At 38.9% G+C, this 15,815-nt stretch overlaps 1 protein-coding gene across 1 annotated transcript in view; it reads right to left on the bottom strand.

The window, feature by feature from the left end:
• The window catches only part of eys (eyes shut homolog), a 370,767-nt gene that overhangs the window by 288,315 nt on the left and 66,637 nt on the right, over window positions 1-15,815 (bottom strand). The window contains exons 9-14 of the mRNA XM_054750130.2: window positions 14,827-14,931; window positions 11,680-11,819; window positions 9,385-9,548; window positions 8,983-9,236; window positions 6,949-7,053; window positions 1,634-1,756 (exon numbers count right to left, since the gene is read on the bottom strand). Of these exons, the coding sequence (XP_054606105.2) occupies window positions 1,634-1,756; window positions 6,949-7,053; window positions 8,983-9,236; window positions 9,385-9,548; window positions 11,680-11,819; window positions 14,827-14,931 (891 nt within the window). The remainder of the gene's footprint in view (window positions 1-1,633; window positions 1,757-6,948; window positions 7,054-8,982; window positions 9,237-9,384; window positions 9,549-11,679; window positions 11,820-14,826; window positions 14,932-15,815) is intronic.

The raw sequence follows: 15,815 nt of genomic DNA, 5'->3' as shown, positions 1-15,815 counted from the left end.
GGTTTCCAAAAGCTTGTATTGATTCAAAGGAGCTTGCTGAGAACGGCCGGACTCAGCTCACTGGATCATTTAATCATGTTTGATAAGCACCCATCATTGCCCCTCTGATTTATTGTATTAAACAGGCCAAAATCCCTCTTTGAAATCAACGTCGGTCCATATACAGACAGACCTGCAGACGGATCAAACAAATAACATGCACCAGCACACACGCAGTCACACACCGTCTTTATTGTTGGTGCTAAACCAGCTGAATGCAAGTTTAACCTCAAACTTATGTAAACACAAAATAAAGGTTTCACACAGTCAGCCGAGATATAAGACGGCACAAGTTTCAGGAAATATTTTCCATTCGTAGATATGTGGTGGGAGCGTAAAAAAAATATTAAAAAGGCACTGTCGCAGCATCTGCTTTCCTGCAGAATAAGCAGTTTCCTGCAAAATAACATCAACATTATACAAAAACAGAAGCCAAACAAAAACAACTGCTGCACTGCAAAAAGAGAGAAAAAAACTGTGCAACGATAAAACCGCCTCATGCCAACAGAGCTGAACTTATTTTATGGCAAAAAGAACTTCTTCCACTGAAAAGCTGCTCCTTTGAAACAAAACATTAAAGAAAAATCCTCCTCTTTAGTCTGAAAACAATACACTCTTAGAGACCTACAGAGCTATATCTATATATTACACCATTCAGCAGCAGCTACAATTGAACGAGAATTGTGCAAAATCATGATACATTTTGTGATATGTGTGCAAATGGTTTGCAAAGTAAGAGAGGGTGTGAGCAACATTTTGCATCACCCTAGGCTGGCAAGGATTACAGGATATAATCTGCACGCCAGGACTGCTGACATGAAACATCTAAACAGAACAGCGAGTCAAAGTTTACCCTTGAGGAGTGATCTGCAGATAGCAGCATGCTGCAGGTTGCTCTCATTTACATAAAAAAAAATCACTCACGATCCTTCATTTTGACGTCTGTCGAGCATAAACGCAACACAAGTAATGCTGTTACAGTTATCGCTTGCAATGCATGAACTTTCCAAGTGGTGGCAGGTGCAGAGAAGTGCAGACTGAATTATGCTCAGCTTAGCAGGCTAAATATTTTTATAGTTCCGGTTCTCTGACAGATTCCAGGAAGAGTCCTTGTGCACATTCACAGAGTTTGGTAGTGAAACTCGGTCACCTACAGTATCTAGAACTGTTTATCACAAAGCGGGAACGCTTCTTGCAAGCGTCACAGTACTTAACAGGTCAAGCCACTTACTCCTGACCGATCTCTGATAACACCGTCATCCTGGGTGACAGAAAACAAAAGAGTCTGACTGACATCCTACAAGGTTTGTGGAGAAGCTGTCTGGTCTGTTGGTGCACCTGGGAAAAGGGTTACTAAGTAGTAACAGGAGACAGTTTACACAGCTGAAGTAACTCAAGAAAATTCAGAGCAGTTTTGATCTAAAAGGTACAAAAAGGTGAGCTGCAGACAGATAAATATTGCCTCGGGCTCCGGTTTTTACTGTACATCACCTTATCTCTCCAGCACAGGCAACTCATCTTTGTCAAGTTATAGGACGTGAGAAAGGCACTCATTCCCCCTCTCACCCCCACCCCCTTAGAAGGTCCTGCTCACCTGCTTCACACATGCAAGAGACACTCTGTCCATCCTTGGCCTCTGTGCATATTAATGTATGTTCACTGCACAGTCCAAATGAGCAAAGATCGATATCCAGAGAGCAGTCTTTCCCCTTGAATCCTGCAAAAAACAACAACACGAGAAGGAGTCAACAAAAATTCAGACCCTAGGAACAAAGCCAAGAGGAGTGAGTTAACAAAACACATATTGCAGCACATCTTCACTGCCAGGCGGTTCTATCTTTCCTCAGCAGATTAACTGTATCGACTCTTGCCTTTACGATCCAGCTGCTTTGCAGTATGCTAATTGCGTAAATCATTGACAGCGGCTCCCCACAGCCGACTGATCCATATCACATTTATCTGGCACACAACCTGCATGTCTGCATGTCACCAACAGGACCCACACGTCAATATCTAGTGTGTTAAATAAAGAGCAGATGAATGGGATGATTGATCCTCATTCTAATCTGAACAGACTCATTTGCTTGGATTAGGCTTTTTTCTTTTAAACCAACATCACATCTGGTCAAAGTAGAATAAAAACAATTTGAACTACTATTTCACATTTTCAGTATTAGTATACACTTCTTTAATCGTTTTCATTAATGTATGGAGACATCTTATCAATCATTTGCACATAAAAGTGATGCTTCTGCCAACAGTAATTGGACACAACCCTGAAATAAGTTTAAAGAAACATCAGAGTCCCTTAGAGGAAAACGAAATCAATCATTAAAAAGTGGGGAGAAAGAAATGGGATTTAATTGGTAGCTAACGCTGAAGTGGACTTATTCTGGCTCCAGGTGAGGGGGATGACATGCAACAAGCAAACCAGATCCAAATAAATGCTTCCTCAAGTATGTGCGGACACGCCCATTGTTCGGATTTCATTGTAAAACAATCTGTGGATGCCAAGCGAAACGACAGACTATTATCGCTAATATGACAGGAAAATGTGTGTTAGTTCAGTGTAAAGCAGACTTATACAAAGACTTATTGATTAACAGCAGGGAAATAACTAAAACATGCTGCTCTGAGGGCAGAGACATACGCTGAGGTTGGGGCGTGAATAAATACGAAGGCTAGACTATCCAACTTCACAGCTGCTTACCTATCTATGGCTTTAACAGCCGGGGAAGGGCCTGACCTACGTGGACCGGTGAGGACGGGTCCTCACAAGAATATTACCCTGAACTTGGACACAGTTCATGTTTAAACACATAAAGCTAACATTAACAATTATGTTTCACTGCTACAGGCACAGACTTATGCAATATTTAAACAAGATTCCACCTCATTGGTAAACAGCCGTTACTCGCATGCATTAAACATCTGTGAGGTTAACACAAAAAACTCCCATGCATTTATGTGGACACACATAAAACAAGTTATGGATTATGTGTTTTTTTTAGCTGAATTTAGACTTGGCTCTTAGTGTCCTGTAATCCGAGTCCAAAGCAGCTCACTTTCCATCACTACCTTTATCTAGGTGTTAGATGACCTTCCGATTACCCTTTTCCCATCACATAATGCATTGCCTTGACTAGTTAATGGACAGCTATTGCCTCCAACAAAGTGTTTCAGAAGTGTTTAATAACCAATTGTGCATGCAATTCACTTTGAGGTTAATGTTGCATGAAGGAATGTCACATTTGCAGTGTCACCATCTTCAAATGGGACTCCCCTTTTCCTGCCGGACAGCTGTTTGTGATTTAGTTCAGCAGAGAAGAAAATCCAGACAAAGGGGTTCACTTTTCCTTCATTCTCCTGAAATCCTCAAAAAATAGGAAGTTTGGTTCTGTACTATGACATAAATCCCTCTTGTATGATTCTGAAACCTGGATTTAACAGGCTCACTTCATTGCCTCCATCAAACAAGCTGCTGCTTCAGGTTTTTATTCACTGTGCCTGTCTGTTAGCAATGTAAAAAATAAGTTTAACATTTACTTTTCTGAAAAACGCGTTCGAGTTCATGTTCATTGCACTCAGATTATTACTAATCCTTCTGTGTTTATTCTCATCTTTGCTGAATCCGAAGCTTAAATTGTTGAGATGAGACGGTTGATTAAATTACACAAAAGCAATCTAACAAAGAGTGATTCTGAATTCTCTTCTGTATCTAATGCATATCTGATTTTGAAGTTATATGCAAAATTAGCTGGCAAGCATGTTCTAAGTCTGGCTGCAGAATGTAGTCATGGGAAGTAGCACAAGATCCTTCACCCTTCAGTGATGATACTGACACAGTTGTTCCAGGATTTGTGGAATTCCCCAACAACTATCACTGCCATCTCATAACAAGCACATCTGTCAACCAGAATGTGTTCTGATGCGGATCCAGATGCAAATGTAACGTTTTGTTTTGGTAAGAAAAAAAACTAAAACTCAAAAAATTAATAAAAAAAAAAATCAGTCAGCATTGTTACGGATCCTGGGCTCCCGCACCCTGAATGCTCCCTTCTCCTGTTCAGGACCTTGGACAGGTCCTCCGCCAGGCTGGCTTCCATCTCAGCCCGCCTTCAGCCCCCCAGCTGAAAGCCATCAGCTGATGGCTTAAGAGACTGCAGCTCTCAGTTCTCTGGGAGAGAACCACAGCATAACCCCCTGTTCTTCTCTCCTCGGTCCTTGGATCATTTGTAGCAAACAGTTTTCGATTCGGATAAGAACTTAGATAATTTCAGTGACTAAGATAGATAGTTCTTTTGGTAAATCCTTTGGTTGCTAATAGCCGTTTTCATTTATTGATCCATTTGTCTTCTCTTTAGCTTGAATTTCAGTTCCCTTTTCAGCTTTAGAGCTCGCTTTAAGTTTAGTATTTAGTAGAGATGAGCGAGTACACCATCTGTATCTGTGTGTACTCGGAATGGGCGCGGCATAACCCGGAAGTGGGCGTGGTTTAACCAGAAGTGGGTGTGGTTTACATCAATACATTATTTTAAGTCTGACATTGATATGGAATGATCAGAAGTTGATATGTGTATTGTTTATTTGAAAACTATTTACAGAGCAGCCTCAGAATTTAGATTAAATATTTTTGATCACAATAGTAAAGAAACTATTACAGAACAAGTGTTTAAATAAAATCAGAACATTAATATTTAAGTGCATGGATTAATACATCTGAACTCATGCAGTAGGAACTAGGAAACATGAAATGCTAGAACCAGACACAACTTTATATATATATTTTTTCATTTTAATTTGATTAAACAGATTTTTTTCTTAACGTTCTTGGCATTTTGCCCCACACAACGTTAAACAAAGCAATGTTGATGAAGGTGTGTGTGTCTGAGAGAGATAGAGAGAGTGAGAGGGAGAGAGACGGAGTTAAACAAAATAAAAAACCCGACCGGAGCGGAGGTAGTGAGTTAATGCAGCACGTCAGCTCTGTCCTGTCAAATGCACCATGTACAGTAAGTTACGAAAAAGTAACTTTAAATATTCAACCGAAAAAGAAGCGAGCTGAAGAAAACCTAGGGAAAACTGAAGGAACGTGAGCAACAGTGAAGCAATCACAGCGAGATCCGTAACTGTCTGTGTGTGTGCGTGGATGAGCCGGACGGACTGCTCTCCCGGCCGGCTAGAGTGTTTTGTGTGTAGGGAGGGGCGGGCGCTCCATGTGACTGGCCAATCACAGAGCGGGAAGACAGTCAGTTATCCAATGAGGATTTTCCTTCAGCACGATTACAGATATTTCCGAGGTTTACTCGTCTCATGCTCGTATTCGTCAAAAATGCTTTATTCGTACCGGATACTCGTCTGAAACGAGTATCCGACTCATCCCTAATATAGAGTGTATTTTTCGTTTAGTCATTATTTCAGTCAAGGACTGAGTATTTTTGTTCACTCTCTGTTAATAAAATACATTTTATTTACACTCCCCCTTTCTCCGCACCAGTTGTTACCCCTCCACCACAACTGACTAACATTCAAGGGTTTGTCACAAGCATCATGCTGAAAATCTTATTTTTAAACTATATTATTCCTGATGTGTGTGTGCGTGTTTGTGATTTTTAGAGAGGCATGTAAACCTGGCAGACCATTTATCTAATGGGATTTGTGAAAGGACAAAGGAGATCAAAAACACCTGTTCATAAATCTGTCAGTGAAATTAAAGCAGTAATGGAAGCTTTCCTCACACATTGGTGTTCTGGTTCTGCCAAAATCTAATTTGAGCAAGAAGCAGGCAAAAAACATACCAGACTAAAAGCAAATATATTAACTGGAAATTATTTATGTGTCCATAATGTCATAAAAACACAATATTAACAGAAGCCTGTAAAAGTGCATTGTTAGTAAATTAAATGTAAACGTAAAGTTTAAGAATAAATCTTTTTAGACAAATTAGTCCAGTTTCCACTATTGTAACTTTCAGCTAATTTTACCAGAGCTTCACGGTATGGACGTGTCTACAGTTCACCGAGTCAGCCCAAAATGAATTTTGATTTACTCATACTGATCAGTTGCATAGGGGTCAGTGCAATTAAATGTGCATCAAAGTCAGTCTAAGTCAGCAATAAACTAGGAGCCTTTATCCTTGTTTACGTGTAACTCAGAAAACCGAACTACTGAGTGAAGGGTATTCCACTCTGCAATGGGAGGTGGCGACATGTGTCCTTTTGTGTCTGTCATCTTTCAGTTAGCTTATAGCAACAAAAACAAATAGCAAAAAAAAAAAAAAAAAAAAAAACGTGAGTGGGAGTGAACCAGATAAGAGTAAAAGCAGGATATGCACAATGGTTGAAGGAATGAATAACAACAACAACAACAACAACAACACTGCAGCACAGCTCATCTGGTACGTACTGTACTTTTGGCTTGTGCCATCCAATAACTGTTTTAATAACAGAACATGTAGCTCTCACCTGGATTTTGTGTTGTTGGCAAACATCAGACAATAGAAAAAGTGAATCTATGTGGAAAGGGAGCTGGGTTGTATTGTTTGCATTCATTAAAGACTTAAAAAGCAACATTTTATCTCAAGTTTACAGACGCTGATTTAAACCTTCAACTTCAAGAGATTTTTTTTCTAACTATAATCCATAATGCAGATGTATTGCGTCCATTTTCTTCATGTAGAGCCCCTTTAAAAGCTCACATTCAAAGGAACTCACACTGTGGAGACAGCCATTTGTTCTTCGGCTATCTTTAGGATGTACATTAGCAAACAAAAATGGGTAAAACATCATCAAGGAAAACAAAACAAGGAATGAACTTTTCATGAATTCCCAAGGTGGAGTTCTTGGAAAATTAATAGCGTGATATTTTTGTAAACACATGCTCAATAACGCACGAGTACATGCTACTTACCAAGAGGACAGTGACAAATGTAGTCATTTGTCAGATCCATACACGACCCTCCATTTAGACAAGGCTGCGACCAGCAATCATTTACATTCTGAGAGCAGCTCCTTCCTGCAGAATAAAAGCAGAGAAATGAATAAACTCAGGGTAATGATACAGAGCATGTTTTGTAGAAACCCGTTTCTATTACAAAAGGGGTTTTAGCAACCAGCTGACCACTTTTGATTGCACGAACAAAGTGTAGTTGATTGGTTATATATCCACCATGTTGCTGCATTTAGGAATTAATGCATTAATGGTGCAACCGCAGTTTTCCTATCCTCGGGGCAAGAGTTGGGTATAGAATTGATTAATGATTTTACTACTAAAATGTAAAAGCTCTATCGGCTTTGGCCTCAGGCCATATTTCAGACCTCTTAGCTCTTTGTGAGCCAGAGGGCAGTGTTCTTCTATCTGCACCACTGACAAGAGGGAAGGTAATTTCACAAGCACGACCCCATACACTGAATTAAAGCAGTTATTACTGACAGTTTAGGGTGGCCACTGACACTAATGCTATCTTAACTTTATTTTACTAATTAGATTCTTACAATGCTTTTGAGCCACAGGTGTAAATTTATGATATTTATTATAGACCGTTTTATTTAATTAAAAAGCTAAAACAAAATATATGGTCCTATGTTCATGTCATTGTTGAACAATCCATCCATAAATTGATAAATCAAGAATTTTGTATCACTATAGATTAATAAAAGGCCTTAGATTATTTGAAGGTATGCATATTGTAGATTGTGTTTCATTAATAATGAGAAACGTAAGAATTATGGTAGCCTAAAAATCCAGCCAGACCATAGCAGGAGATTTAAACTTTGCTCTGCAGGTCAGTTTAACCACTCTACTGTAGACTCAGCAGAGCTGCATTGGACAAAAACTACAAAGATGGCATCCGCTCAGGAATGGTGCTTGTTTGAAACAGCTTTGGCATCAACTCTGGACTATTTAGACTTGGGCTTTTTTTGACACTTGAGCAGACAGAGGTACTTAAGTCATTTAATTCAAAAAGAGATATATTTGCTTCTTCTTCAACGCTGTAGGGCAGAGTTCCCTGTTGACTGATTGCGGTAGTGATGAATATATCACGTTGTTCATTGCTCTGATTGGTCCAAGATGACCATTAGGGTAAAAAATTCCTGGGAGCAAATTAGTACTTTCAACCTCCAGTGAAATGAGAAGCACACCAGACTCTCTTTCATCAGTGGCAGCAAGTGAAGAGGTAAGTGTGTAAAACAACACATTTTTTAACCATTTGTAACAAATCAGTAAATGCATTTTGTCCTCACAGGCTCCTGTAGAAGGAAACATGGCATAGAATAAGGTGTCGCCTAGAGACTTAAACCTGCTCTCATGTATTTTAGACCGGATTTTTACGATTATGTTATGAAGCCGTCAATATTTTCCAACAACTGGGCATCATTTAACTCATTTCCAACAACATTAAAAACTACACATTGTCTCTTTAATACATTACAATACTATAAGCTCTCAATGATGATCATGTGCAAATAGTTTTTATTAAGAATTTGGTATGAATGATCAGCCACGTGAAATTTTACCTCATTATCTGTAAAGATGAACAGTTATGGCTGTTTTTGTGTTTGCAATGGTTGGTTAGCTAAATGGGATTGAGTTGTAAATGTACATCCAATTACAGTTTCAGTAAAAATAATACTGTAGTTCATATTTTGTGAACCCCACTGACAGATTAACATGCTCTCACACACACTGAGAAAAAAGCACATATTTGTGCATTTTGGCAGAAGAAATAACTAAATGCATGTAAGCACCAAATTTCCAATGCAAACAAGGAACAAATTATTTTAACTTTTATGTTTAAGATGGCTTTAAATATTTACATCCAACATTTCTTAATATTTTTATTTTAGTTTTACTGCTTGTCAAACATTAAAGGCTGATCCTTCAGTGACTGGCTGCACTAATAGCTGTAAAATGGAGTCGGATTCATATCAGCTGGTCTCATACCCTCAAACCCCAGGGGACAGTGGCACCGATAATCACTGATTAGGTCCTCACAGGTGGCTCCATTTGTGCACGGGAAGCTGTTGCACTCATTTGCTTCCACCTCACAGAGCGGGCCCTCAAACCCAGGCACGCAGCGGCAAGTGAAGTTATATTGCTGGTCCAGGCAAACACCGTGTTCAGAGCAGCGATTCTCAATGCAGAAATCAATGTCCTCCTCACAGTAGACCCCTGTGTGTCCACTGGGACAAAGGCAGCTGGCGACAGATTAAAGAGAATTTCTTAATAGTGGAGAGCAAGAAGGATTGTCTCAGCCCTAAAGGGGGAGCAGCAAATACCACAGCTTTTCAAATCATTGATATTTCTGGTACCAGAACGGCCTGAATACCAAACTAGAACACTCACCTATAACCACCAATCTCATCCACACAAGTGGCTCCATTTTGACACCAGTGCTGAATGCAGTCGTTGACATTTATACGGCAGTTCTGACCCGACCAACCACGTGCGCAGATGCAAGTGTAGCTGCTGGCACTGTTCAACACACAGCGCCCTCCATTGGCACACGGCTGTTGAAGAAATTAATCAGACATGTGTGTCATGAAATCAGAGATGCAAATGAAACAGCTTTCTGCTTCGTGTTAATGTCACATATTGGACTGAACCCATTCTGGTCAGAAATGCAACTATTCTTCTTAATACTTCTTGCTCCTAGCTCCCTGAAAATGAGCTTCATTACAAGCACACGGAACGCTCATGAATACTGATATACGTGTAATTATGAGGACTCGCTTCGTATTCCATGAAGCATCTACGTCGTGTCTAAGACCAAATCAATGGCCATTGAGAACTCCCAGGAGCTCTTCACAAAAACTCTAAATATGGAGCAAGATGGTGCATAAGAAAGGGACAAACCTGGTTTCTATAATCGTGTTTAATGCAGATCTGGTAGCATTTCTGCAAAAGAAGCTAACGTTACTCTCGCCAAACAGGGTGAGTTTCTCCACGTGTCATTTACACCAAACATGTTCTGTCCTTTCATTTTCTTTTGCAGTCACTCAATTAAGTCATTTACCAAGAAGCCAACACATGAAAACACACACACACACACACTGCAAATATTCTGTACCAATTAACTGCATCGAAAAGCCACATCTCTCTTTTTGTAAATGGCTTCCACGAGAAATACAAGAAATTCTTACAATTTTATTTTACTTTCTTTTCTGAATTTATATTAAAAATCAAATGCAATTTTGTTAGTATTCTATAAAATTTATTAGTGTTTATAAAAACAAGGTTTCTAAAGCCAGTGCGAATACAACAAATACAGTACACACGGTTTTATCCACCAAAATATTAAATGTTTTCCACAATTATTGAAGAATTAACTCCACCTTTAATCCCTGCTAAAGCAACTTACCGCACAGTTTCAAAAGGGCTAATTAAAGTGTTTATAGATTACCTCTTGGATTTCTGATTAAATTTAATCTCTGTAGATTAAAGGATTTTCCACACGTTATGACACAAAAGAATATTTTTGAATAGTTTTTCATAGCTTGTAATGCACATAAGTCTCACTTTAGTCAGATCATTGCCATTTTTAAGAGGATGTATCGTTTTCTAAGAAGTTGTCATAATTTCTGAGAATCTTAATGAAACGTTTATGACCACTACCCTCATGGGCTCTGTCTTGAAAAAGGAGTTAGCTCTCTGTAGTGGAGTAAGCCACTTTACTCTAAGAGACCTAGTGGTAGTATCCACCCTGGGACTGGGAGATCAGGGTTCAAATCTGGTCGGGTCATGGCCTAGACCGTGAAAATGGGACCCAATGCCTCCTTGCTTTACACTCAGCTTTAAGGGGCTGGATTGGGGAGTTAAACCACCAAATAGTTTCCAAGTGTGGCCACAGCTGCAGCTCACCACTCCCCACAGGGATGGAAGATTAGCATCATACATTGGTGATCTTCTCAGTCCCTACACCCTAGGGCTGGTGGATATGGCTTAAAATCAATATCACAATATATTGAGGATTTCACCTCGATAACGATAAATGGACGATACCTACAGGTATGTGCAGAAACAAAAGTTGACCATTGGATGGGGCTGTCACATGTATTCGTTGAGTCACATTTTAATGTAACTCAAGGTGGTACAACTTCTTAAAAGGACGTGAACATCACCAACCTAAACACATCTTGTCATTTTTTTTTTATCAAATTTATTGACATGGGAAAAATGTCGATAAGAGTCCGAAATTTTGATAACGATAAATTTTTTATTTATTGCCCAGCCGTACTACACCCCCAGCAGGTCCCTTTGGTCCAGTGACCAAAGCCTACTGGTTGTGCAGCGCACCAGTCTAAAGACCAAAGGTGACAGATCAGTAGACTGCAGAGCCAGGTATGTCAGCTACATTTTTTCCCAAGAGAGCGGCTCGCCAGTCTAAAGCTGCAAGTGGAATATTCTGACCACTGGGGGCGATAGGGGCTGGGTGGCCTTTCATTAACCCTGTAAAGGGTCATTTAAAAGTGATTTAAAAACATGAAAAAGTTGCAAAGTATCCCTTTAACATTAAAATGACAGCCAAAGAAAACTACATAAATAGATCATTGAATTTTTTCCAGGTTTATTTGGCTTACAACTTGGTGTAACTTAGTGTAACTTAATGTTTAATTGGACGTAATGCACCATTTTACCTACTTGGAGGTTTGGAGGACAGGGGACACGGCAGGTGTATTCAAGGCCCTTTGGAAGATCCAAACACTGAGTCTTCGTTGGACAAATGCTGTCCGGCAGGGCACAGGCATCTATGTCAAATTCACAATTCTTTCCTTTAAAACCTGCAAAACACGATTTAAAACATGTAATCTGACTGATGTTGTACTTTAAAGCAAAAATAGGTCAGAAATCAGCACCACTAACACATCTTTAATTCATGCTGATGCACCAGACCTGCTCTTCTTTATATTTAATAAACAAGGCCAAAACTGGTCCAGCTGTCGGTCGGCTGGAGGACTGGCCCAATTTTGAAGCACATCCACTCCACCACAGAGTAGCTCTGACTTTCTATTTCATTTGAACATCAATTTATCCTTCAATTAAATATTGAAACACCAGAGCTGAGCTTCTTTTCACAGTTTTGTCACCTTTTCACCTCCTTCTTCCTTCTGCTACTTTTCAATATAAATAGAATTTACTGATTTTTGCAAAAACTAAAGGGAAAAAAATATTAATTGATTTCCACTTAGTTTATTACTCAAAATACAAGATTTTCCCATGTTAAAACATACATTTTTGTGTACATAACAATTTCTCAGACCCTGTTGCCGCTGCTTGCCCTACTTGTTCCAAATTTCACATTCACAGACGGATGTCCCGACATTTTACTTAATCTGCTATTGTTATATATTCATTTTTCCATTAATTATAGAAAGCCGTCCCACTCTGGATGCGACAAAACAGACCAAATCATGACAATCCCACTTTCATGTTTCACAAACAAGATTGAGGTCTCACTCACCTTAACACTAGAACTCCCAGAGAGCTGCCAATTGGCTCCATCCCCCCCCGATCTACCAGAGAGCTGCCGTTTGGCACTGTTGTTTTCACCTAGCATTCTTAATCACTTGTGAACGGTTGCCTTTCCAACAGCGTTCTGCTGACTCATCCTTTAGCAAAGGTTTGACTCATGATTTGGTTTATTAAAGGCCTAAATGCAGCAGCTTACAATACTGGACAACCAATCATGTCAAAGGTTATGCTAAGATCATCTTATGGTGAGAAAGAGACATTGAAACCTTTTTGGTCATTTTTTTTAAGCAATGTAAGTAATATTTTATTAGTAAAAGACCTTTGGTAATATGATTGAACAGAGATGTGTTCTCTGCATTTTAGCACAGTATATTCAAAACTGACTGAGTACCAGTCGCTATTGACTTTTTAAAATGACATCCGATATACGGATATTGCTGACTTGGTCTCGCACGACTGCAGAGTCACACGAGTGAACCCAATAATAGTAATAACTAAGTTAGCTAAATAAATACTTTCCACAGCTCACAGTTGGACTGGGAAAACAGTCATCTAACTCTTTTCACATGGGCTCTCAACAGTTTACTTTTTTATCAAACTTCACTAAAAATCAGTGTAGATGAGAGATATGAGTTCTAGCTTTTTTTAGGTACCATACGGGTCTGTGGCCACATCTAGTACAAGTTTACTCATGATGTTAAGGATTCATGATTGGGGACTAGAGCAGACTGGAGAGGCAGTTTTAAAGGGAGCTGAAGAACAAAACCAATGACTCAGAATAAACAGAAAAGGCAAAAGCTTCTGTGTAAAGTTTAGATATCTTCCAAGTTTAAAATAACAGATACTGCAAATGTTAACATTCGGTCAGAGGTCCAAAGAATAATGTAGCGGTTTCAAAATCACACGTTTTAAAGTTCTTATGCGAATGAAATGCATAATCTGTGATTCTGTGCAGGTAAATAATGCTGTGCACAGACAGATGCACTGAACAGGTGTAAAAGGGGTGTGAACTTGAAAAGCGTTGAGCCCTCTGGAGTTTCATGGGTCCAAATACGTGATGTGATGGGAGGTTTTCAAAACCAAAGAATGAGCAGACCACAAGTTAGTTTTTTCTGCAGATGGCATACTTTTAAACTTACTACAAAATGTTTTTCACTAATATTATGTTTGCTTTTAAGATACAGACTGGGGGGTGTAATTAGCTTGAATCCTAACAGTATGTTTCATTATCAGTTGTTTTCCAGGGGGTCTTGGATTCTCCAAATAGTTATTAGCAAGTTTTTGTTTTCTTTTTCACAGCAAACTATTCCTCCACTAATCTGCATTAAAAAGCAAACATGTTAAGTGAACTGGAAACGCCAAATTCCTTGTTGATTGGACTGTTTTTTCTCTGTTTGTGACTGAAATCATCCTCCTGCTCAAGGTTAGTCATGCACCCTGTATAAGTTGATGTAAGCATACCAATCTGTGTGTGCTGATAGAATTGGGCCTACTGAGCATGCCATTAAAGATCACACCTCTGGGACGACCTTGCAGAAAATCCGAGGATGAATGGGAAGTAGGAAATTTTAAAATGTAGACTCATAGCCCAAGTTTTTAATTTAAGAGTCTGAATCTGGATCTGAATTTTAAAAGTAAAACTTACTTGAGTATCATTAGTGGAACAATTGTCTTTTAATTTATTTATGCTCTTTAATGTTTCGGTTTATTAAGACATTAGCTGGGTATTTAGTTAAATGAGTTAGTAAATAACATCTATGCTAATTAGGTATGCTAAGCTATACCTAATGCATTAATGACCTTGTTTGTGATTTCTATTAATTCACAATGCAAAAGTAACACATTGCCCAAAATGTATGATGAAAGCTGGGAGGGAATTTTGTAATTGCTGTCGTTACAGCAGTATTTCACAATGACATGCACAAAAGAGCATTTGGAGTAAAACATGGATCAATTAAGAAACCAACAAGAAAAAGTAAAAAAATAAATAAATAAATAAATAAAAATAAATTATATATATATGTGTGTATGTATAGCAAATAAGATATTAGTGAGACTTCTGTAAATTCACTAATAAAGATCTCGACTTAACTTCCTGAAGCAGGATGTGTTACATTGCAGGATGCTGCTAGAAAAAAACTACAATCACCTTTAGTTCTCACTCTGTACCAAAAATGCCACAGGGGCCCTGGATGAGGATCTTAGCTCAACTTAACTGCAGACCTGTTTAAAAGTCCCTCTATGCTTCCAGATGCCACAGCTAATATCACCTAAATGCTATAACAAAGCTCCAGTTTTGGACGTAGCTCAACATACCTGCAGGGCACTTGCATATGTATTCTCCAAGTAAGTCAGAGCATGTGCCGTTGTGCTGACAGGGGCTGGAGTTGCACTCGTTGATCTCAGTCTCACAGAGTGTTCCTTAAAAAAAAAATAAAAGGTTAAAAATTGTATGCCATCAGCTGCACATTTCATCACAACGCTAGCATAGCAGCACCCTTGTTTAGCCAAACTTGCATTTTTGGAAAAGTAATGAAACTTCTACGAGAATAATTTATCAGCCACATTAAATCATAAATTCAAAGAAAAAGAAACATTTTTCTTGAGGATTAAAATTAACAGCATGCATATTCAAACACCACTTAGCACTGATAAGTATCAATCAAAGACAAACTGCAAGTTTTCATTGCAAAGTTAGTGCCTTGACAGATGCTACTGGTTAATAAAACAATATGTTTCAAACCAACACACAGATCCTTGATTCTTGGCTCAGTAGGCAGAAAGAATTGTTTAATAACTGGAAAGCCAGGAGTTCAATGCAAATGCAATATATGTCAGAGTGTTCCTGGGCAAACTACTAAACACCTTAAGGCTCTACGGGAGTTAGGTTATGGAAAATACTGTAGAGCAAGAACTCTATTTTAAGTCAACAAGGAAGAAAATGATCTGTATAAATGGTATTTTATTTCTGCATAAATAAGTGTGTATTAAAAATGACATCAGAAAATTCCCTCCTGAATGAAAACCTGACTTCTTTGGCTTGAGTAATGCATCCTGAGCTATGATCTGTGATGGAGTACAAGGGAGCTTCTGGGCAAAGCTCAAAATTAAATTGGCCCTTCCGTGCTGCATGGCTTTAAATTCCAAAGAAGAATTCCCAAGATGCTAGAAAATGATGAATTCTATCAGTCACTAAGAAGTGCCATGGCGTAAGAGACAATTTTCCATTACAGAAGTGGCAACGGATTTCAGCACAGGACAGAAGGGGAATAAAACCCTGTTCGTGTAGCGCTATGTAAGGGCTT

Source organism: Nothobranchius furzeri, chromosome 12 (assembly GCF_043380555.1).
Source record: "Nothobranchius furzeri strain GRZ-AD chromosome 12, NfurGRZ-RIMD1, whole genome shotgun sequence".
In the NCBI taxonomy this organism is placed as follows: domain Eukaryota; kingdom Metazoa; phylum Chordata; class Actinopteri; order Cyprinodontiformes; family Nothobranchiidae; genus Nothobranchius; species Nothobranchius furzeri.
Note: the sequence above shows the minus strand (reverse complement) of the source record. Positions and strands in the feature narration are given on the sequence as shown.